The sequence below is a fragment of the Drosophila suzukii genome, chromosome X (assembly GCF_043229965.1).
Source record: "Drosophila suzukii chromosome X, CBGP_Dsuzu_IsoJpt1.0, whole genome shotgun sequence".
Classification (NCBI taxonomy): domain Eukaryota; kingdom Metazoa; phylum Arthropoda; class Insecta; order Diptera; family Drosophilidae; genus Drosophila; species Drosophila suzukii.
In genome coordinates this window covers 3834695-3860240 of record NC_092084.1, presented here as the reverse complement: position 1 = coordinate 3860240, position 25546 = coordinate 3834695, and the positions used below count along the sequence as shown (strand labels likewise).

The following is a 25546-nucleotide window of genomic DNA, read 5'->3' as shown; positions in this document are numbered from 1 at the left end:
TATTTGTAGGACTGAAAAATATTGGATTTATTCAGATATATTCTATACAATAATACGTTTTTAGAATGGGACTCAACCGCCCATCAAGTATCGGGGTATCTGGTAGTTGGAGTAGACCCCGGCGAAGCGTATCACCCAGCCGATGCCATCGTAGTTGACCGTCTTGTGGAAGCGGACCACCACTTGGCTGCGCTGGCTCTTGTAGTACTTCGGGGTGTCCTCGCCACAGAAGCGCCTTACTTCGAGTTCCTCCCCAGCCTCGTCCTTTTCCAGGATCTGGAGGTAGTCGGTGTGGCAGGTGGTCTTGGAGCCCAGATTAAAAACTGGAAAAAAAACCAAGAAATGTAAATGTTGAAATTAAGTATAATATAATGTACGGGTTTCAAACTCACCTTCAAAAGTGAGAAACACTTTATTGTTGCTGGGCACCCGAACGATCCACTGGCACTCGGAGTTATTCCGCACATTGGCCGGATAGAAGGGGTTGGCGAAGATGCCTTCGATGTTGTAGAACTGCCCCCCGCATCCGGGTCCCTTCTCCGCCGGACTGGCCAGATAGGTGAGATCCAGCGAGGTCAAAAACGAACCGGTCTTCATGTGCAGCCGCAGCTCATCGGAATTGCTGAACAGACTCTTGCCCGCATCCACAAAGGAGCAGATGCGCTGCAACGATCTGTTTGTCCTGTCGTAAACCTCCAAATTCTCAGTTTGGCAGTCGTAGGAGCCGAAGATCACTTCGGTGTAGTACAAACTCAAAGTGTGATTGGCGGGTGCCCGGATGGTGATATCGCTATCGATCGTCTGCGACAGATGTATCCGTCCCTGCAGCCCATCGTAGTGGCGGTCGGCGTTGGAGTTCAGGATGACCCGCAGCTGGAATCCGGCACGCTGCTCCAAACCCTTCGACCGGAACTTCAGGTACACCTCGTTGGCCTTGGAGTGATAGGTGTCTGGCTTTACGTTGCCACAGTACACGTGTTCGGTGGCGTAGTCGAAGTGATCCTGTCCAGACGTCTGTCCATTGAAGACCAACTCGCTGCCATAGCCCAGCTCCACCTGTTCGGCGTCCTGGATAAATGATAGCAATGAGGATAAGCAGTTAGACAAATGGATATTGCAGGAAAGAAAACAGTATTTTTAAATCGGAATCATGTTAAGGGTAAGTTCTAGATCTATAAGTTACATTTTGGGTCACATTTCCTTAACAAATATTTAAAAAGAAATGGGAAAGTAGATCACAACAGTGATCGAATTGTGGGACAAGTTAAGGGACCTGTAAGTTATGTTTTGGGTCACCTTTGCTAACTTAGAATTACACCGGAAACTTGTAGAATCTTTTGATTGATAAATTTATCTGATCTAAGAGCTTTTTAATTACAAATATTAAAAAATCAAAAATTTTGGGTAACCAATCGTTTCTTATCGTTGATGGATGATGCGTAAGTTATGTTTGGGCCACCTTCGCTAACTTAGAACATTTCTAATGCAGATTTTTAGAGAATTAAACGAGAAACTTGTAAAATCTCGTACCAATTGATAACAATTTGGGTTCTAGGCGCTTTTCCTTTACAAATATTTAAAAAAAAAAATAAAAAATTTGGGTCACCACTCATTACTTTTTGCTGATAATTGAGATTCTACACACAGAAGTAGTAGGTTATCACCAATATATGTTTTTGTTTAGGCTTCAACTTTAATCACCTCACTATTGTAGATCTTCAGGTAGTCGTCTACACAGCTTCCGTTGGCATCGGGTCCGTGTAGATCAAAGTTTACGAAGTTGATCCTAAGTGGCTGATCGCCCACAATTTTCCAAAAGCAGGCCACTCCATTGGCGTAGTTTCCTCCCGGCGTCCTTGGCGGCGAGTCAATGTTGACCTCCTTGCGTCCGTCCGAGCCCAAGGTGATCACCGAACTGCCGCACAGTCGGGGAACCGCATTGATGGTCACCTCGAAGCCGGTATCAGCCACCATCTCATTGGTGACGAAGCGCAGGAAGAGCGTGTGCCTGGAGGTGCCCAGGCTGGGCGGCTGATCCTGGCCGCAGAAACGTCCGATGAGATCGGCAAAGGGTCCGGCGCCGTCGCGCAACTCCACGTAATCGTTGACGCAGCCATCCGACTGTTCCACATGGAAGTTGCTGAACTGCAGGCTGATCTGCTGATCCGGGTTCACCCGGAAAACGATATGGCAATCCAGACTGGCCTCATAGCCCCCAGGTCTGTGGAACTTGCTAAAGACATAGCGCGAGGATCCGTTCAGCGGGATGTTCTCGTCGCAGTTTAGCATCATGCGAACCAGGGCACGGAATCCCCTCGAAGGATCCCGCCCATCCGAGAAGCTGTGTATGATGCCACGCTCCTGCGGGATGCTGATCACCGGCAGATCCTCGTTCATGCGGCCGCAGAAGCGTCCGCGCCTCTGACGCTCGTCCGGAATCGATCCTGAGAAGACCTCGACGCCATCGTAGGCACAATTCCCATTGGCCTCGAAGTCGAGCAGTTCGAATTTAATGGTGAACTTGTAGCCAGCGGGTGCGGTCAGGTTCCAATAGCAATCGCTTCCGGGTGGCATGTTGTTATCCGTATGCTGCCTGGGTGATTGCACCACCGAATTTTGGGCGACAACTCCACCGCAAAGGCGGCTGGTGTAGCGCAACGAGAATCCGCGCCCGGAGTAGCTGCTGTCCGTTTTGAGCACTATATTGATGGATTTCTTGGCCCTGTACTCGTGGTTATGCTTCACGCCGCAGATAATGGACCGTTCCGTCTTGGAGTCCTCGTCCGTGGTGGTTATCGAGACATTGTCGAACAGACACGCGGATATGGGAGCGTGTTCCAGGTCGAATTGAGTAAAGCTGACCAGGACACCGCCGCCCGTTGAGGGATCCCTGGGCACGATGGTCCAGTTGCACTGCAGATTCTTCTCGTAGGCCTGCGGAAAGCCCGGACTGGTCAAATCCTGTTCCTCATCGTCGGCGTACAGGAGGCCACCGCAGTTCCTCTCGAACGTGGCCAGGAAGCCATCGGCCACCACATCGCCATCGGAGCGGAAGATTAGCCGCAGGTACGGCGACGTGGTGTTGATCATCACCGGCGGAACACGACCGCAGATCCTCGAGAGATCGGTCCAGTTGCCAGCGGACTCGTTGCGCTGCTGGACGAGCAGATAGTCCTTGGTGCAGCCGGGGCTGTCTTCGATGTAGAATCGCCTGTGGAAGGTGAGACCGATGTGGTAGCCCGACGCCGCCTCAACCTCCCAGATGCACTCCACATTGTTCTTGTACTGCTCACCGAAATCGATGTGGCGATACGGATACGTCAGCTTGCCACCGCATCCCGATCCGTATTTGATGGACACATTGAACGTGGCGTTGGGGGAGAAGCTGTCGGAGTGGTACTCGAAGAAGAGGCCCCGCTCCACCACCACGTTCACAGGGGTGGCCTGGTTGCAGAAGGATCCCAGCGAGGGCGAGTTCTGATCGGGTCCATTGTACACCTGGGCAGGGGGAGAGGGATTAGTAGGAGTATGGGTAATATACATATAAATATTTCCAATCACTTGGGTTCTGAAATCACTTTTGGTGTCTAAGAGTGTGCAGCGAACGAAGTGTGCACTCCTGGGTATAAAATATATTGTTGGATACTTTTAGACACCTAGGAATGACATTTAAAGGAGTTTTCATGCATACGTACCTTTAGATAGTGATGCAGGCAGGGGAGTTCCGTTGATCCCGCCGCCGGAGACGGAGTGGGCAGGTTGACATCGTGCAGCGTCACCTCCAGCTGGATGTCCTGGGGCTCCACCTCGTCGTCGCCACTGGCATCCACATAGGGTCCAATGGCCCAGGCACAGTCGATGGCCCCCTGGATCGCTTCCATTCCGGATGGCTGTCGCAGCGTCATATTGTCGCCCGGCTCCAGGATGAAGACTCCGCCACAGGCCTGCATGCTGTAGCCCAGCACGAGATTGGCCAACGAGTTGCGGGCGGAGGCCGAGACCACCAGTTGGATGGGGAAGGGCACTCGAACGGAGGGCAGGGGCTTGCCCGGGGTGGGTGCCTGGTAGTCGCAGAGGATGCGCTGCGCCAGCTGGTCCTCCTGGTCCACTCGGTTCAGCTTGAGCGGCGAGAGCAGGGCGCACAGATGCGAGTTCCGCATCATCGGGGAGGTGGTGTTGTACTCCTTCACCTGAAAGGAAGGTTGGGATGTGAGTTTATTTGTGTTACATAGCTGATGAGGAACTGATCAAAATTAATTCATGTGCTCACGTGTTCATTTATTAAAGGGTTAAGTACAGAAAATGTATTTCCCGAATTTCGTTCAATTTTCAGATAAAAAAAATAAAATCATGAACTTTAAGACATAAATAATACACTTTGAATACCATTTTTCTTTCACATCAAAAATAAGAAAACCGATTTCGGCGATACCAACTTTATACACCCTATCAATCATATTTTGTAGAAGAGCTTTGCAAATTTTTGTCCGTTTTTGTGAATCAACGTTGTATACGTATTTGTTAAACAAAGTTAAGAAAAACAACGAAGAAATAAAAGTATTCCTAATTTTTTTCCATTAATTTTCTAATCGATAAAAAAAGCAATCTTTAAAAGGTACTGGGGTAGAGAATATGATGGGAAACAACAAAGAGATACTTTTATCCCATTGATTTTTCAATCCTTCCTATGGGTTATAAGGTATAGTTGCTCAAAGTGTAAATTAACCCCTTACGATCACACACTCACCTGAATCAGGATGGTACTATTGGCCGCCGGCTCGATTGTGTAGCTGCAGTGCACCGGATCGCTGGCATTGAGGCGCTGGAAGTGCATCTCCTCGGCCACATCCCGCTCGATGGCAAGCCGCTGGCAGGTGCTGAAGCCGTAGGCACTGAACCGCAGCTTGATCCCGTGGCTCTGCGTAACGGGCAGAAGGAAGACATCGATGCCCATGGTGTTGTCCGAGGACACCACCACTGCGGGCGGATCGCTGTTGTAGCGCCCAAGGATGGACTGCATCTTGAAGTCGTTGGCCACGGTGAGGCGACCCCGAAAGTGGCCGCCGCCATAGTCAAAGCCCCAGCCAGTGGTCACATTCCGGACGCCCGTGTTGAAGTCCAGGATCTCCAGACGCACCCGCGAGCCCTTGGGCACCTCGATGTGCCAAACGCAGTGCAGGGGCTGGCGAATCCCCACCGGATAGCCAGGCGTCTGCAGGATGCCGACATTGGCGCGGATGGTCTCGCCGCAGCGGGAGCCCAGGGATTTGTATCTAATGCGGAAGCCCTCGTTCTCCGCCGGAATGCCGTCCAGGAAGCGGTACCGGAAGACGATCTTGTTGGTCTCGCTCAACAGATGGTGTCGCTCATCGCCGCACACCGTCAGCGTGTCCGCGATCTTCTCTTCGCCATTCGCCCCAAAGGCGTCCATCTCCTCCAGCCGCAGATGATTCCGCTGGGAGCAGCTGCCATTCGCCAGCCGGGGTATCTCCAAAAACTCCGTCTGCAGATCGATGGAGCTGCCCGTCTCAAGTTCGATGGTGTACACACACTCCTCCAGTTGCTTGCCCGCCTCATGGATCTGGAGGAGATCACGCGCGGGTGAGGCCAGAATGCCCTCGGGACTGTGGAACGAGCCACCGCATCGGGCCAGTCGCAGGCTGGCATTGAAGCCCATATGTGGCTCCGAGACATCCGTGAAGTAGCGGATCCTCAGCTGATTGCCGCTGGAGTAAATGGTGTCCGGCTTGCGGGCGCCGCAATAGCGACCGATCTCCGGCTTCAACTCCGTGCTGCCATCATTGACCAGGACGAACTCCCGTTGGCACTCCTTGGTCTCGCCATCGGCCTCGACCAGATCGAAGGCACCCTGGAAGTGCAGCATGATGCGGTGGTCTGGCGGCGCCTGGACGACCCAAATGCATTCGGAGTGGGGATGTGGCAGGTGCGGGTAGTAGGGCGAACTGATGACCTGCTCATCCGCACTGCTGGTCAACCGAATGCGGCCGGAGCAGGCGTGACCCACTTCCTCGAAGCGGAAGGTCAGCAGGAAGCGCGGTGGACTCATGTAGTGGAACTTCACATAGGCCGTGTTCGAGGTGGTGTTCAGGACTTCGTTGATGACATCCTCACAGTACTTGCCCCGGCCCATAAAGGGTGAATCCTCATCGTGGCCATTGCGCAGCACCAGGAAGTTGCGGCAGTCATTCGATCCGGCCATCGCATTGTTCTGCAACTGGAAGTCGGGGAAATCGATCCTGATGCGCCGGCCCTGGCGCACCTTTATCGTCCACACACAATCCTGGTTCGGTCGCGAATTGAGCCGCAGGACCTCGGTGATGTTAACCTGACCCCGGCTGGCCGTGATCTCCGAGCCACAGACCGTTCGCACAATGCCATTGAATCCCGTCTTGTTCACGCTGCTGTCCGTGGCGAACTCCACCCGGAGATAGGGTCGGCCGTGGAAGATCCTCGCACTCGGTTCCGTGGGCAGGGTGCACAGTTTGCTCAGCTCCGACCAGTTCTGGAGATCGCTACTGCTCGAGACCCGCACGTAATCCGCCACGCACTCGTTCTCCCCGCCAAACAGCTCCAGATCGATTTGGCTCAGCGTGAGCACGGCATGCACTGCCGGATTCGCGGGCACCAGGCTCCAGGCACACTTTAGACCGTTCTCGTAGCCATGCGGATAGCCCGGCGAGTGGAACCCGATGACCGAGCGACCGATGGTGACCAACTGTCGGCCACACAGGCGCGTCTGCTCCTCCGCGGTGCGATTCGAGCGCAGCTCCTCCTTGGACAACCGCTCCCAGCTGAGCCGGAAGGGACCCCGGTTGGCCGTGAAGTAGACCACATTGGTGCTGGATATGATCGGCTCGTCCGTATTGGTCAACTCGATGCGAGCTCCAATATCCGAATAGCCATCGTAGAAGCGCAAATGCGGCTGGTCGATATCCCTCAAGTGGAACACCGATATCACCACCACGTACTCCTTGTCCACGGTGATGCGCCAGCTGTACGGTTCCGGATCCTGGAACTTGCTGGGATAGTGCGGCGACTCAATGATGCCATCGGTGCCGTTCAGCTCGTTGTGGTGCTCTATATAGGAAAAGAAAATGTAGTTAATGTTTGAACGAATTCATTCGCGAATTCTTCAGGATGACACCAAAAGTTTTCGATCAACCATTCTAAAAATAACACCGCGAATTCTTCAGGATTAGGGGTTATAATGGGGAAATGAACTCACCGTAGTTGTAGGACGCCATGAATCCCTCGCCCACGTTGTCGTCGTCGCTCTTGAACTTCATCCAGATGGTGCCGCGCGAGTGAATCACCCCGGGCACCTCACTGCCGCAATATACACCGATGAGTTCGCCCCTGTCCGACTCCTCGCGCACCTCCAGATAATCGCGATTGCAGCCGTCCGACTTCTCCAGGTCCATCGACTCGAGCGTGAGACTGAGGGAATTGCCCGCGGTGGCTTCCAGCACCCACAGGCACTCGATGTTCGGCGGATACGAGGCGGGGTAATACGGAGAGGTGAACTTGCCGGCCAGGGCGTTATACAAGCTGCCGCAGGCCGTCGTCATGGTCATGTAGTGCCCATCGAACTCCTCGACCAGCTGAAGGGGCACACTGATGGTCAGCGCCTGGCCGTTGGAGATCAGGGCCGGCGGATGCGAGCGGCAGTACTGGAGACGCGGTGTTCCCTTGGCCTCCGTACCCTCGTATATCTTCACGCCCACCTGGAGGCAGTCGCCCTCCGTGGGATACTGCAGGTTGGCCCCATCACGCAGCTTGATATGGGTGGGCGTGAAGATGACGCGCTTGTTGGGCTCGTGCGACTGGATGACCCACAGGCAGCTCTCGTTCCGCGGCGCCTGGCGGGACATCTGGATATACTCGAAGTCCGTGTCGTCGATGGACATCTGCAATGTGGTTTACGGTCATAAAAATATATACAGCTTGAATTAAAAAAAAACTATAACAAATTGAATGATCCTGAAGACTATGCACCTAATCCTATACTTTAAATTTCCAATGAAAAATAATAACATCAGTTGATCATAAAAATTACTATAAGCCTCCCTTATTTTTCGAGGAAATGTTTGATTTTTAGGGATTCATTGGGCTATCCTTAATACATTTTGTGCTACATAGGTATCACACAATACTTAGGATATTTAACTAGATAATCCTTTATACATTTTGTGCTACATAGTATATGTTTATATAACTATATTTTATCTGAAACCCCACCGTTTGGCCACATGACTCGTGGAAGTGCATCCGGAAGCCCTTCCTGGAGATGGAGTCATCGCTGACGAAGCGCACCACTGCCATGTGGGTCGCAGACATTTGCAGGGATGTATCTTCCTCACTATCGCCGCAGAGCTTGAACAACCTCTGACCGTCGGTGTCGTCCTCGGCCAGGTCAAAGGCCTCCACATAATCCCAGTTGCAATTGTAGCCCGCCTCGAGTTCAATATCACTCATCTCAAAAACGATCTGGTGGTGCACGGATACCTCGATCTGCCACTCGCAATGACTGTGGAGCGGATACTTCGCCGGATAATTGGGCGATTCGATCACTCCGTTTCGGGCCGAAATTTTGCCACCACAAGCTGCGGGAATGAAAGATGGGAACTAGTAAATACGGCTGCAGAAATAACTTAAAAAGGTGTCTAAAAGTATGCAACAAAAGTCTGCTATATTAATTGTAACAACATTTTTGGGTGTTTTTAAAAATCCAGGGATTTGGGTGATCACATATATATTAGAGAGTATTTTTCCAATTGGGTTAAAATTGTGTTGCCACAGAAATCATGGCCAAAAGTATGCTATGAAAAATATGCACTAAAAATAGTAGTATAAATCCAAATTTATAGCTAGATTTTCTAGATTTCCTGGGTTCACAAATGTTTTACTCACTTGCTTTCACAGTGCGATAGGTGGCCTGAAAGCCTCGTCCATTGTGCGAACCGTCGGACTTGAAACGCACGTGCAACCGATGTCCGGAACTGGTCAGAACCAACTTGTCCGTGGATCCACAATGGCGTTCGTGTGTCTCCGCAGTGTTTTGATGGTTGGACACCTGAAATCATTGGATTAGTACACAGTCCCCAATACCCAGTCACCAAATACCCAAACTCACCGACAGCGCATCCTTGGTGCAATTGACGCTCTCCTCGAGATCAATGTCGAAGATCGTGAGCTCAACGACGCTATCACGCTGGACGGTGATCAGCCAGTAGCACTCCAGGTCGTTGGGATACATATTGGGGTGGTTGGGCGACTGGAACGATCCGCTCTCGCCGCGCAGCTCCTCCAGGCAGCCATCGATGCGGTAGTCCAGTTGGAAGTTCACATAGCTGGCATTGTGGACAACGGTCAGCACCTCGCCACTGACATTCACCGCCATCGGGGTGCTTATTTTCTGGACATGTCCGCCATCCACAATGTACAATCCCCCGGGCATCTGGGTACTCGGCATATGCTCCTCGTGCCGCTCCAAATGGGAGACTTCGATGCGAATATGATTGCCCCTGGGCGCCCTGATCGTCCAGCTGCAATTGATGGGTATGGTCTCCATGAAGGGTTCCATATAGTTGAGACTCTCTATGGTTCCGGTGGTGGCCGTCAGGTTCCTCACGCAATTCGCCTTGAAGGAAATCCGGAATCCTCGGCCGGAATTAGACGAATCGGAATCGAAAGCGATAGTGGCCTCACTCATCTCTAGCTGGATCAGTTCGTTCTTCTGTTCGCCGCAGAGCACCTTTTCGGGACTCTGGTTGGGCATCTTTATTCCCGAGTAGATCTTCACGCTGTCGTAGTAGCAGCTGCTCAAAGATTCCACGTCCATATCTTCGATGAGCAGTGAGATGGCCGATCCGGGATGCAGAATAATTCGCCACTCGCAGTGCGAGTAGTGGGGATAGCTATTCGGGTATCTGGGCGTGGAGATGAGCCCCATGTTGGAGCGCAGTTGACCACCGCAGCCGAGGGCGAAGACTCGCCAGCGCAGCCGGAACCCACGACCATTGATCGCCGCGTCCGTGTGGAGGATCAGCCTCATCTCGTGGCTAAAGCTGGGTATCCGCGTGGGTATGCTCTGGCCGCAGAAGCGTCCTATCAGCGGGGAAACGGCATCGCCCCCATTCCTGATCTCCAGATAGTCCGCCGTGCAATTGGGCGACGGTTCCAGCTCAAAGTTCTCCACCTGAATCTCCAGCAGATGGCCAATAGCTCCGGTCAGCTTCCAATCGCAGTGCAAGCCAGACGAATAGTTGGCCGGATAGTCCGGGGAGGTCAACTCCCCGCTGGAGGCGTGGATGTGACCGCCGCAATTGTCGCGGTCCTCGAAGGTGTAGGTCAATTCCAAGCCGCCATCCGCCTCGCTGTAGTCCGAAGCGAACTTAATGACCAGCTGGCGCGAGTGGCTGACCAGATCCTCCGGCAGACGGGTGCCACAGTACTTGGCCATCGGCTTGGCCTTGTCATCGCCCAACTGGGCGGACAGGCTGTCGTAGATCTCCACATAGTCGAAGCTGCAGTCCTGTGTTTCTTCCATTTCGAAGCTGATCCAGTGCAGGCGAATGGCCTTGTTGGCCGGAGCCATTATCACCCAGTAGCAGGTCGCATCATTGGCATAACGGCCCTCCGTGGTCGGCAGTCGGATGTGCTCGCCGGAACGGGTGTGCACTCCGCCACACTTGTCGTCTCCGCCGGCCAGAGATCGGTAGTCAAACTTGAAGCCACGTCCCGAGCTCTCCGCATCCGTGGTCAGGTGGAACTGCAGGTAGTTGGTCTGGCTGACAAAGTCCTCCGCCGGTTGATTCTTGCCGCAGTAGGGTCCCAAGATCTGGCGGTTTAATCCATCGTTTATCTGCGGATATGGGGTAGAATAAGTAATACTTATATGAATATGGATATCTTGACATGGATATCTGGATATCTGGATATGGATATGGATATCTAGATATGGATATGTGGAAATGAATATATAGAAGTGGATATCTCACTCTCAAATTGGTGGTCAGACAGTTAGATTCATCGTCATGGTCCTCGCCGCTAAGCTGAAAATCGATCCTCTTCAAGCTGATCACCGTGTTCGCCGCCGTTCTTATCGTATAGGTGCACAGCCGATCGCTCTTGGTTATGTTGGGATAGCCAGGCGAGGTGATCGTGCCCTGGTCAGCGTCCAGCTTGAAATCACAGGCCATGCGGTAGTTCAGCTCGAAGGCACCGGCACGGGCGTAGAACTTGATCTTGAGGCGATTGAACTGCGATGTGAAGGCTGGTGGATTCGAACGTGCCGCATCTGATCCGCAAATCTTCTCCTGCAGCACACTGCCGCCCTCGTCCGTGACGTCCAGCACCTCCAGGCAGTCCTGGGGCTCCAGATCTAGACGCACAAACTGAATGGCAACCTGCTCGCCCACGGCCAAGTGGATTTCGTACTCGCAGGAAACACCTCCTGGCTCGGAATTGGCCGTGGAGGATTCGGCAATGGTGCCCTGCTTGGCGGTATAGACGCCACCGCAGCCGGGCACCCTCTCCTCCACCGAATAATGCAGCTGGAAGCCCGTGTCGCCGCCCTCCGCATCGGAGTGGAAGTGGATCTCGGCCAGGTGGGTGGCCAGAAGCAGCGGCGCCGGCGCTCCGCTGGTGCAGTACTTGGCCAGCTGGCGTCCGGAAATGGTGTCCTTAATCTGAAATAAAGAAAGCCGATGTAAGTGATTGGAGGTTAAAAAAACTAGAGATTATTTAGTGATCTATTATGAAATCGCACCTCCACAAAATCAAAATTGCAATTGATGTGCTGCTCCAGCTGCAGACTGAAGAAGGTCAGCTTGATGCGCTTATTGGTGGGCGCCACCAGTTGCCACCGGCAGTCGCGGTTCTTGGGATAATTTCCCGGCGATCCTGGCGAGGCGAGGGTGCCGTGGGTCTCGAACTCCAACCGACCGCCGCACTGCGGCTGCATCGAGCTCCAGGTGAGATCGAAGCCCTCCTTGGCCGTCGAGTTGTCGGACCGGAACCACAGGTACAGTTGATTGCCGGAGGAGATGATGCTCCCGCCGTGGGGCAGATGGTTGCCGCAATAGCGTCCAATTATCTGGGCAGCCGCCGATCGGCCATCGTTGATCTGCAGCCAGTCGAAGCGGCACTCCGTGGAGTCCTCCAGATCGAAGCTGTTGAAGGTTACGTTCACCACCAGCGACTCGTTGGTGCGGATCACCCAGGCGCACTGGGCATTGTGCTCGTAGCCAGTGCCCTCCGGCGGATACCTCAGCCGGCCACTCGGAGCACTCAGCATTCCGTTGCAGCTGCTGAAGCGCGTCTCGCACCGGCGACCCCGGTAGCCCGGCAGGCACTGGCAGACGAAGCCATCGGAGCTGGACGTGGTGGGACGACAGCGTCCTCCGTTCTGGCACGGCTTCCGGTCGCACTGACTCGGCACCGGCTCACAGATCGGCGGACGGAACCCACTCTGGCACATGCAGGTGAAGTTCGAGGGTCCGGCGTCCAGGCAAATGCCGTCGTTCTGTGGGATCAAACGAAGGGAGGGTTAGAAATCATCATGATAGGTTATAAGAAAATGGAATATAATATGGATATATTTCTCATGCATTGATTTATGAAAATAAAAAACTTTGTGATCTGTCTTTAAGGTTTTACATATTATTTTATCCTTTGACCCTATTTTCTCATCCTCATGTCAAGCTAAAAGTTATTAGAAGTTTTAAATATTTGTAATGATTTGAAATTGTTTAAAAAGTCATATACCTATGGGCAGTAAAAAATAAGGTCTTATTGTTCAGATACCTTTATAACTTATTTAAGGTTATTAAAAAACTCTTAAGATTTTACAGGTATTCCCATATACTCTTTATATGTTTGACCAAAATGCGACTCACTAGGCAGGGATTTCCGAAGCAATTCGTGGTCGTTCCATTGACGCAGCCATTCGGACCGTATCCCGATCCGACCATGCCCGCCGGACACCTGCAGGATGCGGTGCCGGAGATCAGGAAGCAGCTGGCTGTCGGGTAGCAGGGATTGTTGCTCGCCGGACAACTCCTCGGGCGCTGGCCGGTCTGGATGTCGAACTCCTCCGCGCTTCTCTCACAGTTCCGTCCATCGCCCGTCCAACCGATGGGGCACTCGCCGCAGTGATACGATCCGTAGGTGTTTATGCAATCCACCTTGGGATTCAGGCTGCAGCCGCCGTTGTTCGTCTGACATTCGTCCAAGTCCCGGCAGCTGATTCCATTTCCGGTCAGGCCGGCGGCACAGGGAGCACAGGTGAAGCTACCCGGCAGATTGATGCAGCTGGTGGAACAGGGCTTGTGGGCCGCCGAATCGCTGCACTCGTCCACATCCTCGCCACAAACGGGGGTCAGTCCGTTGGTCTTCCAACCCGGCTCACAGAGGCAACGATAGCCGGCATCGTCGAAGCTGGGTACGCAGGATCCGTGGCCACACAGCTCCCAGGCACTCGACTGCGAACAGTCGGCCTTGCGCTGGGTGCAGTGCATCCCATGCCAACCCGGCTGGCACAGGCAACTGTAGGAGCCAAACTGATTCTGGCACTGTCCTCCATTCTGGCAGCCCAGGTCGGTGCCTTCGTACAGGGCGCACTCGTTGACGTCCAACTCGCACTTGGTGCCCTACGTAGTAAAGAAACAAAGTAATTAGTTACAATACTAACTAATTGAATATTAGTACCGAGATCTAAAAAACACAGCTTTGCATTTCCTTTAGTGATTTCCCTCTCTAAAGTGTTCGCGGTACATTAAAGTGCACTAAAGAATTCGCGGCGTATTAAAGTGTGCTAAAGAATATTTATGTTGAATATGAATAAGAATCATAAAACCAATGAAACAGAGTATACAGTTATCTACTTATACGTTATATACTTGTACGTGGAGGTCTCTAGTGATCACTGTTGCTGTAGAATATGTTTTTGGTACCACTTCAGACGCCCCCCAATACTCCCCTTTTTTTCTGGGTTCTCAGGGGGATTTAACGACCTACCTCGAAGGCCGGCCGGCATTGGCAGCGAAAGCCGTTGAAGGTGTTGTAGCAGGTTCCTCCGTTCTCGCAGGGTCCACTTGCGCAGCTGTTCGTCTCCAACTGCGTCTTGATACGATCCACCCGGTTCTCCACCGCCCTAAGTCGTGTCTGGAAACGCCGCAGCAGAGCCATCGATCCGCGAGTCCTGTCCCCAATAGAAACGGAATTATGAAGTCATATTTCAAAATAATGAAAATTCATCGGCATGTTTAATGCTATAAATGTTATAAAATTTAATTTCAGTTAGTAAGTTAGTCTTAATATGTAATCGGAACTTTCGTATCTTAAACTATTAATATAAAACCTATCTCTTTATTCTTTTCACATAAGGATATGACAACGAACTTGCATCCCAAAATTCCCGAGTCGGACGCCCTGTATTCTTAGAGTTATAAATAGGTTTGTAACACTGTTTATGCTCTCACCTGTTTAACTGCGTTCGCAGCCTTTCATCCAAACCGTTGACCCCGAAGGCTCGTCTCTTAAAATCAGCCAGCTGATCCGCCAGCTCCCGCACATCCACGAAATCCTCGGCGGTGTTCCATTCATCCTTGGGACCGTTGGGCCGCTTTTTGGGACCACCGGTGGCCATCAATAGCTCCATCACATCGTACTCCTCGTTGATCGTTAGCCGCGAACTTCCCATTAATCGAAAGCTGATATTTCGATTGGCTCCAGACTCAAATATCAAATTGCCATCTTTGCTTATAATTTTCGGCCTAAAAATTAGCGGTATTAACATCTACACTAAAAACTTTTTTCTAAATTCTTACGAGTTGACAAACCCCTCCGCAAAAGGCCAAATATCCGTAAAAATAAAGATTGCCAAACACAACAGGAGCCTGCTCCTGGCAGATCCATTCATTTTGTCACTTAACAGAATCACGTAAGATCACCAAAAAATAATTAAAACATTAGAATCACTAAACAAATTAGATCCGATCTGCTGGAGTATCAATGTCCGACTGTGCTGCTTCCAGAGATCTTTGCATTTTAGATCAACTCATGAGCGGAGGGCGTTTTTTTTAGAAAACGCCCATTAAACCCATTCCCACCGAAATAGATAAGCAGGCTGGGTTTAAAATCGTACACACATATATATTTTTTGAGCAGATTTCTCAGCCGAATTGGGTTTGCTCTCGGTGCAGGCTTAGGGCGCTAATAATATCTATTACAATAGCACATAAATTAGATCGTTTAGCTTAGGGTTAGATCTTCTCAAAATGTAAAAACTACGGAGGAGCTCGCCTGTTTGCCCTCTCGAAAGCATAATTATCATTTCGAAAGAGCAGATTTTCTATTGCAGATAGCAGATATTCTTTACAATTACACAATACCTGGTGTTTCTTGGTGTGTTTCCAATAATCAATAATTTATATAGATAAAACAGACTCTGTGTGAAGTGGGGGTGTGCCCAAGGTGTTTGACTTAAGTACAGGCTGTGCTCTACATAGATCTCTCCGTGCCAAGTGCTTTTGTGTAAAGTCTAGAGAAGTTGGCCGTGTGGGTACAAATGCACAAGAAATGTTCGATAACTCTGAGGAACTATAGATCTGAAGGTAACATTCTACAGATCAGAGATCCTTAAATTTAAATTCAGCAAAATTAAATTAGGCAAACAGTTACAAGAATGATCAAGAAGAAATCGAAAGTTTTACAATCTCTTGTCTCTCTTGAAGACATTATGTACAATCAGTTTTTAAAGTGGTTGATTAGCAAATCTAAAATAATAGATCATAATCGATAATTTCTTACAAATTTAGTTGAGATTGGGTAATTTTAGAAAGCATTCCTATGGGTTGTTGTGTGACATGGTTCTCTATACTTTTAAGGTGAAAAAGAAATCTTCCCTGATCGATAATAATCGATTACAAAAGGTTTTCATGTAGTGTGCTTGGTGGTTGTTCAGTTTTGGTTGGTTAGTAGTGGTGGTTATGATCGATTTCGATCGCAGTTCCGTTGTTCTGTGTGGTCTTGGTGGTTTTTAGTGAGTGAGTGGGATCGATGGAGAGCTTCATTGGCTGGGTCTGCTGTTATATCTTATACCTATGGCTTGCCATACAATTCTTTGTGGTTTCTTTTCATTTTTTGGCCGTGGAAATTAGGAAATATTCAAGGTTGCTTTGCCTGCCTCTACATAAGATACATACTTGTTTATATATGCTTTAATATTTAAGTGTACATATAACGTAAGTGTGTATAATAAGAATCACAAAGATGAAATGACTTGCGTTTAGAGTCCGAGTATAAATAATAACAAAGCTGGGGCGCAATAAGATCCGGATCTCTGTGCTGTGAGCAGTGTTCTCAAGAAACTATGGTAATAATAATAGAAATAATATTAATTACAATATATGTATGGGGGTGCCAGGACACGCGCTACACGATAAATAAATATTAAAAATATACACTCGACAGTTGAACTTTCTGCTTAGGTTGGGTATTTGTTTTTCTCTTGGTTGCAACTCCTCGTCTTCCAGATACTTTCTTCATTTCCAGTGAAATAAACACAAAAGTGTGATCCACATATTCAGTTGGCAGGCGTGGTGACTGCCTTCGGTCGCCTTATGTGCTCCGATTTGTGGTAGAGGAATTTATAGCTCGATTTCTGCTTTTCCGTATGCTCAACAAAGGAATCTGAAATATTTATTTTATATTTTAGGATTGGAATTTATTTAATATAGTACCCACCAAAGGAGACATAGCCCAGGTTCTGGGTATCCAGCGCATAGAAGAGCGCCTGGGCCTTTTGTTCATTCAGCTTGCCGCCAGCATGTCTCATTAATCGCACAAAGCTTTCCCTGTCGATTTGCTGACTAGATTCGCTATACAGCTATTGGATATAAAAATGTATAAATAAGTTCACATTTACTTTCTTATTTTATATTACATAGATCAGGGCCCGCAGGAAGGTCAAAAGATCGGAGTTCTTCAGTTTGCAGAAGAGGGAGCAGAGCAGGAAACTTTTCAAACTCACTGTGCCCGTGCGGCGCTAAAAGAAAAGAGATAATGAATACCGATTAGAAAAGGACAGAGCTCGCGATTGCCGATCGAGAAACCCACGTGATCGAGCAGCGAAAACAGCTTGTGCAGATTGGCATCCTTGAGATCCAACTGGAGCAGCTCGCCAAACGTGATGATGTCCAGCGCGTCCGTGTTGGGCAGCCGGAGAAAGCCCTTGCACAGCTCCGCATCCCGCTGGCTCTCGACCAGGCCCAGCTTCTCGATCGTCCGCTCGATCTCCACAATGTCGCCGGGAAAGGGGATCTTCATGTCGCGGGCCCGGCTCATCACGATGACGTCCTCGAAGGAATAGTCCGAGGTGGGTACTCCCAGAGCCCTAGAAAAATGCGTATTAGTAGGCATTCCAATATTCTTGTGATCTTAAAATTTTATTAACTTACAATAAAGGCAATTTTGAAGCGTTAGAAAATTGTTACTAAATAAATAACTAAATAAAATTTGTATTTCAGAATAAAAATCGTAAATTAAAACCATTATTTCTTCCCACCTTCAGGAAGAATCGAAAGGAAAAACAAAAACACTTATAAAAACCGCATGTGGATATAAAATATTTCAAAAAATCCACAAATAATTTGGACTTGTATACATACATTATTAATTTACAACTAGAAACAAAAAATATCTTCTGTTTATCATAAATAAACACTATAATGTTGACTATAAAATACAAAATTGCAGCTATAAACAGGAACGGTAAAGGAAATGACCTATTTAATTTCTAAAAATTATATATTTTCCAAAATTTCCATTTCAGAGAATCGGGAATCCAACTTACTTGGCCATCACCTCGCGCACATTGTTGGCATACAGATTGGCATCGGCCACCTCGTCCGCCGATGGGGTGTATACGGGCAGATACTCGATCTCGCACCGGTTATAAAACTGCGTCATCGTCAGCCAAAGAAGACGCAACCTAAATTGAACAAGAAGTTATAATTACAATAATATTTATGAAAGAACCATATTCAAATATAAGATTTCCCTCCTTTAAAGGTATCTTACAATATTGAAAGTTTCACAAGTAAGCTCTCTGTCTTTTCCTAATCTTTATATATAAAGCTAACCATTCGAAGCTAAGAATCAACACATATCGCAATCTGCTTAAATTAGACTAGTCAAATATCTATATATCTAAAATGGAATAAAAACCTATATTATTATAACAAATGATTTGTTAATAATAATTAATCTTTTACCTAAAAGAATGCTGTTTAATCTCTTTTCCAGTCCAGTCTTACTGATTCCTATTCACAATTTTTTCCAAAACCCCTAGATACTCACACTCCAGGTCCGTCCCAGGTCCATGTGAAGGTGTCGTACTTATTCGGATACTTGAGGAGCACCGGCTGGACGGGCACGCCCGGATAGAATGCACCCGGCTTGAATTTGATCAGGGCGGTGCGATTGGTGCAGGTGCCCTCGGCGAAGATGACCACCTGCGGCCAGTCCTCCGTGGAGCGCGCTCGGTTCACAATGTCCCGGATGGTGTTCTGGCGCGAATTGGGATCCTCGCGCTGCACATAGATGGGCTGGGCATAGTTGATGATCCGCCCCAGCAGTGGGATGTCCGCCGTCTCCCGCTTGGCCACTATCGAGGGCGGGCCACTGGCCACGACCAGGATGGAGTCCACGTAGGAGGAGTGCGGTGCCACCACCAGAATGGGTGCCTCCTTCGGCGTCGCCGCTCGACCCTTCATGGTCACATAGTGGAACGATCCGAAGGTGTACACCATGCGCATGCCGCAGGCCGTCATGCATTGCATTTGTCTGAAAGGTATGATAATTAGCCAGAGATTCGCGAAATGGTGTGATATTTACTCACTTGCGCCAGCCGGTTAGGGGTTTCGCCTTGAGATCATCCAGAGTCATCCCATAGAGTCCAATGCAGGCAAACATCCAGGCGGAGATCAGGGAAAGGACGCAGCCCACCACGCGGATGGGCAGCAGCAACACTGTCAGCACATAGACCTGTAAAGATTTAAATAGGGATTTGACAAATTAAGTAATGGGGTTATTGGGTATACCTTACAAAACTATTGTATAGCTTAGTTATATTTTTATACCTATCACTTGCGGAGTAAAAACATATACCTATTGTAACCGTTATCGACCATTTTAAGCGTAGAAATATAAATATTAACTACCAAATAAAAGGAAGATCTTTAAAAAATACTAATTTGGAACCCCATCCCCAAAAAGCTCCATAATTCCTGTTGTACTTCGTTCATATAATATTATTTCTTATATGAAAGACCTATATTGTATTTATTTGATTTTAGGAATTTATGTATGTACATTTGGCCAACAGCTCATAGAAATATATATCTTAAAAGTGTCTTCCATGGGCTGCTAAAGCCTTCCAGAGTTCACTTTTAAGACGCACTATATATTTACTATACACTACTGCCAGCATAGTTAGAGATACGAGATTCATCGTGGCATTCTGGCATTCCAATTCCGGACAAGCTATACACAAGTATTTCGTATTCGTATTCGTATTGCAGCGAATTCTAGAGGACCAACGACAGCCAGGCGCCCATGAGGCAGAATCCTCCGACGGTGGCATATGGCTGCATCCATTTCTCGCCCGTGAGGGCGCGATAGTACATGGATCCGCTGAAGAACAGGGTGCCGGTGATCATCAGCGCTCCGGTGAGGAAGGGATAGTGGGCCAGGGGCATGGCCATCAAGGCGAAGGAGTGCAGGAAGTGAATGCGATTGGCCACATCGGCGAAGGCCTGCGAGTCCAGTTGCTCCCGGACACTATCCAGATCCCGCAGGACATACTTGCAGTAGGCCCCCATAAAGATGGCCGATGCTCCGCCAATGCCGGCCAGCCTCACGAAATGATAATGGCTTCCGGCGAGGCAGTACAGTGAGCTATGCGAACGCACGAACGAATGCGATGAGGGTTGGAAGACGAGGAGCGTGTCCTCCATGGGACATTTCGGCGGCAGCAATCCGATGCTCTGCAGGAAGGCATTTGCAGACAAGATAATCAACTGGCTGACAGGATTGCCCACTATGAGGTAGTCCAGGGTCTCGGCCATCGACATTGTTGTGTTTAACCTGTTTGCTCCAAAATTTGCCAGCTCCTGCCACAAAATAATTTTGACGCAGAGCCAAATGTGTATGATGTACAGTAGAACTTGTCTAACACAAATCACTATCTGCTAGAGCTGCAAAAGCATCGTTGTTGCCAGCAATCGATTTTTAGCTGCTTTTCGGTCGATAACATCGATAGTAGAGACTTTCCATTGGTGACATTAGAAACAAGGAACATACATATGTACATATATTGTATCCGAAGAAATCGATGTATTTAATGGAAAATGTTTGGTTCCTTCGCATCCCATAACTCTTGGTCTTTTAGTAATAAAAGTCTAGTTTTAATTTATAGAGGCTGATTAAATTGATTCCGATTAGATTAGTTACCAGACAGATATTAATATGAAAGGCATATAAATAAAGGATTTATCAGTTCAATTAATCCATGTATTTCTATATTCCTAAATTAAGATTATTGGCACTTAAAAAGAATACTAATGAATAAACAAAACATTTTTAAATCGCAATTCGGGGTACATTAGCACTTAATCGAAAAATCGTATCATAATCTGAGGAACCAACAAAAACAGTCAGATAATCACGTATCCCTTATCGGATAGTAGCCCAATCACATGACTATGTATTCGCATTAATTCATGCAAGCAGTCGCCTATTAAAATATGGACCCCACAAATCAATGAGTCGCCAAACGTTTCCATGTTTACATTCGCCAACTGCCAATAAATCGGGCGTTAATCGCTGATAGCGACGTCTAGTATATAGCATTTAAGCTATGCTTATCAGTCAAGTGGAGGCCCGTCGGGTACCGCCCTGAACTTTGCCTTTCGATCCGGCCCTCTAGATAAAATCGGTTCCAGGAATTGGTATGGAAATAGTCCGAACCATACCATTCAGACCCAATGTCTGGAGTGGGGTTTATTAAAATAATACAGCTCTAGCGATTTACGCTTCATCACATTATTCTGTGAGATTAGAGTTGAATTTTTATTATTCTTACATTCCAAAGATCCCTATACTAATCTCTAGTTTTAAAAAACTCATTCAGATGATTTCGGTGTGTATATGAATTTAAATATACAGATACGAGCAAAGTAATATGACTTTTTAATGTTTTACAGAAGTTCAAAAATGTTTTAAATCTTATATATAACAAACGCTCATTATCGTTATAAGAGTCAATGCCAAGTTCAAGTTAGTTAGGCTCCAGCTTATATTTTGTTTACCAAATATTCTTTCATAATCGTTTTTTTGTGCTGATTATATTGAACTAAATTTCTGCTGGTATAATATAAGATCAAGAACAGGTTAACAATAATATTTTAATCATGTTCTTGACCGCAAGTGTTTCTGGAGACATGGTCAAAGTTACTGCATGCCAACAAAGTGGGAAGTATCAACAATGTCAGGGTCATTAAAGTGCCTTGAACTTCGGTCGGAAGCGAAATGAAAGCGAAAACGTGTTTTTGTGTGGTGCACGCAATGGAATACCCCCTCATAAACCCCACTTTTCGCCAGCTTTATATTTATTCATAATATTTCAGTGGGTCAATGGCTCAATAAGTGCACTGCTTCCTCTTCCCCAGCTGATCTCAGACTCTCAACTTAGCAATATGTGTATACATATATACATCAATTTATTTACGCCCCACTGCAGTTATCAATTTTGTTTGTTGGTTTTGCAACAATTATCGTTTATTCAAGACTTTGAAACTTGACTCAACGATAGTGCCATTTGGATGCGTCACTGAGATCGGTACTGATTATATAGTATTTGTTTACGTCGCGTGATTGTTGAGACATGAGAATATGTAGGTTGATGGAATAATATTTGAACACTGTTGTAATATATAAAATCAAAGAGTTATTTATTAAAAAAAAAAGTCATAACTAGTTTAATCTTTATTTTTATAATATTATTTTTACGTAAGCCCTACCCAACAAAATACTATTCCTTACCTAGTCTACCGCAAATGCATTCTAGGAATAATCTAAGGTTTTTAGTCATTTTACAAATGAATTTATTTATAGTACATGCCTAGCATACACCTAGAAAATCCCTACAAATCCCTTGGCCAATGGCCACAACTCATTTGAAACACGCCATAAACGGGAATTTCGGTGAATCAGCTAAACAATCGATCATAAGTGAAAGAAAATACTTATGTATATATGACATTTAAATATATATTGATGTAAAATGGTGTCAAAAATTATTTATTTATATAAGTGGCATTCTATTTCAAATTTAATATAGTTATACTCCATAAATTAAATATTTTATTTTTAATAACAGTGAGTATACTTTATAGTTTTGAGTATCATATATGATTAAGAATAAGTTCAGATACATTTTCAAGAACATTTTGTTGTACAATAAAAGGTTTCTTTCTGTGCATATTTTAGCCGCAATTATACCATTTCCCGGGCTAATCTGCACTGATCCGTAAACAAGCTGAAACACTTGAATTTGCTTTTGTTTATTGTTGTGTTATTGCCACTCGCAGCAATTAGCGCTAAGTGCAAATAGCGAGCTCTACCAAAATATAGGAATTATAGGAGGGGTGTGCCAAAAGTATGGTATATCTAAATATGTATTACCAGCTGGCAAGTTCTCCCATTAGCCCACGTGCATGAAACTAGAACCGTTTTCCTGATTATCGGGCGCTTTAAAAGCAATAAAACAACTGACGTTGCACTGGAAGGTAGTGATAAGGTGTCGGGTTAGTCGGTGGGGTGATACATATGGGAGGTTTCAGGGTGGTTAGTGAGGAACCAAAGTCTTCTTATACGACAAAAAGCGGGAATCGTAAAAGAATAAGAAAGAATGGACAAATACTTGGTAGACTGACCGTAAAGATACCCGGCAATCTAATAAAAACCATTTGACTTTCGTTCAAAAATTTATACTACAAAAGTATTATTAGTTTGTCATTACTTTCGGTTGCGTCATGGTAAATTTATTCTAGTTTATTTTCAGAAACAACAAATTGGTACTATCAAAGCGAAATAACTTGTTATGAGTCAGTATATCAAAACAATCTCTTACAAAACAAGTAAAATGATTAATCATGCATAGGCCATTTTTGTATGGTTATTTTTTTAAACAAACATTGTGGCATTTGTAAAAATAAACTTTTCATATTGCCATTGATTCGGCGGAAATTGCAATGGATACGGTAATTTGCAGGTGTTTTATAGGTTGCCAAGAAACGGGAAATGGAGAAATTATATGTATTGATTTATCTTTAGAATAGAAACTCTTATGAAAGGTACTTTCAATATGTATCTTTTTATAGAACTCTAGGTATGCAGTACCATCAGGCGATATCATTAAGATAACTACAAACAAATTACATTTTATTGTATTATAAACCCATATACATGTATGTATTGTATCTGAAAATCTTGGCATCTTTGAGATATTTTTGCTTAGTTGTGATTGTTTGAAATCCCATATCTTTTTATCTTTAGGGCTATGTCGGTTCGACAGATATCTATATCTCTGAGATATATCTTGCAATATTATGAAGATTCCGCTATATAACAATAACAAATGGTATTTATTGAACCCCTATATCTTTTTATCCCAATATACCCCACAATCTCTTTCGAGTACCCATTAAAAAATCGGGAATAAAGCGGAACAAGAACCCCGTTGAATTGGTGAGTGCAAGCGAGAGGAATACATTTAAGCCGAAAGCAACAACAAACATAACAATAATAACGGCACACATGCCAAAAGAACCGGCGTCGCACAGTGGCGCCATTTAACCCTATTATTAATAAAAGATATCTTTTAAGCCAATTGATATTAAATTATTTTATGGATACAAAAATAGAAAAACGGAAATCTCTCACATGATTTCTACCTAAGTTTTCCCGAATTCTTGTTATTGCGCGGTATTTGGTCAACTTTTGCCACTGTGCGTCGCAGCAGCAATGGCAACAAAAACAACAACAGCAAATTTAGAGGGGCGTAACAACAACAAAGAGAACAAGAAAATCATACGATTCTCGCGCAAGCAAAAAAAAAAGAAAAAACGCTGACGTAGGCAGAGACGTCGACAGCGGCAGATAAAAAAAATAAGAAGGAAGAAGGCGATAAAAAAGGAACGAAAAAACAACAAAAACAATGCGAAAAAGTAGAAGAACATTGACCAATGTAACGGCAAATGCATGTCAAGTGCAATGCGAAGGAAAGAGATGGGGCGAGTGAAAGTTCTCTCGCTCTTCGCTCGCACTCTCTCCAGTGGAGATCGCCAGGGGCGGATGTGGAGTACATTTGAGCAGGGGAAATGAAACTAAAGGAGGGATTGAGCTTAAAATGATTTAAAGGTATTGATATTGCAAGACAGTTGCATGTACAATGTACATATGTATGCATGTATTATTTTTTTGTGGGGGAGGTTATACCATAATCCCCTTCGGATGCGCACCTGGAGATCGCACATGTGCCCGATTCGCATGAATGAAAGAGCGAGATGGAATGTGGGAGGAGAAGAAGAAACAGTGGCGTGGGAGGGGGAGGGGGACTCACCTTGGCCACCTCAATGTGACTGTCGATTTCGAGGCGATGGACAAACGGATTTATGTACCCCTTGGAGGCCCACGCATCCTCCTCGGAGTCCCGCTTCGACAGGCTGGCGGCCACTCCCACATCGCCGACGCCGCCCACCACCCCCGCCGGCGGCACTTCCTCGCCGCCCGTTGGCTTAACCGTCGACGTCGTCATTGCCCCTTTTTTTTTTCTTTAATCACTTCTTTCTCTCACTGTTTCAGTATCACACCACGCACTCCCGCACAGCGGTTAAAAAAAAGCAAAAGAAAACAAATAAATAATAACAACAATGGTAACTCGGTCTGCACTGGTCTCGACTGGTTCTCACTCAACCGCCGCTTTTCGGGTGGCTTTTGTTTTTGAAATCCAATTATTTGATATTATTTAATTTATATTGGCGTGCAAGCATATATCCCATAGTATAGTTATTGGATTCCCCTCTCGAGCAACACAACAACACACAAAATACGTTTTGCAAACTCGCACTGCGTAGCTTCGCAACACTAATGCCGTCGCGTTGCGCAACACTGCTTGGGCAGCCGATGAATACTGGAAAAATACTGCAAATAAATACCAACTTCTGTTTCTGTCGATCTGGCAACCTTGGTTGTGTACTAGAGGTGGCGAAAACCGTTACAAAAATTATGGAATCATAATAAAATCATTTTTAACATTTTAACTTACAGCGCCCCTTCTTTTTCAAACATTACTTTTAGTATTATATATAAGCTTTATTTTGTTAAAATAAAATAAATAAATAAACATTTTATTCGAAGTAGAAAAATACATATCTGAAATATAGTCAATGAAAAGCTT

General features: G+C 46.7%; 3 protein-coding genes across 3 annotated transcripts; all 3 read right to left on the bottom strand.

Moving 5' to 3' along the window:
- Positions 1-2: 2 nt before the first annotated feature.
- On the bottom strand, positions 3-15050 carry Cubn (Cubilin). Its single transcript, XM_017081659.4, has 15 exons — positions 14853-15050; positions 14505-14798; positions 14041-14224; positions 12921-13673; positions 11792-12547; positions 11022-11711; positions 9155-10885; positions 8932-9094; positions 8260-8624; positions 7247-7928; positions 4748-7098; positions 3696-4190; positions 1702-3498; positions 393-1068; positions 3-323 (listed from the first exon to the last, which is right to left on the bottom strand). Exons 1-15 carry the CDS (start codon positions 14942-14944, stop codon positions 73-75), a joined length of 11280 nt encoding a protein of 3759 aa, XP_016937148.3. The 5' UTR covers positions 14945-15050; the 3' UTR covers positions 3-72.
- A 106-nt stretch (positions 15051-15156) lies between these two features.
- On the bottom strand, positions 15157-25213 carry LPCAT (lysophosphatidylcholine acyltransferase). Its single transcript, XM_017081181.4, has 8 exons — positions 24710-25213; positions 18926-19071; positions 18385-18870; positions 17879-18016; positions 17143-17419; positions 16970-17071; positions 16771-16912; positions 15157-16716 (listed from the first exon to the last, which is right to left on the bottom strand). The coding sequence occupies exons 1-8, from the start codon at positions 24902-24904 to the stop codon at positions 16610-16612; spliced, it is 1593 nt and encodes a 530-aa protein (XP_016936670.2). The 5' UTR covers positions 24905-25213; the 3' UTR covers positions 15157-16609.
- LOC108015360 (transmembrane protein 256 homolog) lies at positions 19311-22306 on the bottom strand. The gene has a single exon (XM_070997676.1). The coding sequence runs from the start codon at positions 20157-20159 to the stop codon at positions 19614-19616; it is 546 nt and encodes a 181-aa protein (XP_070853777.1). The 5' UTR covers positions 20160-22306; the 3' UTR covers positions 19311-19613.
- Positions 25214-25546: the final 333 nt, after the last annotated feature.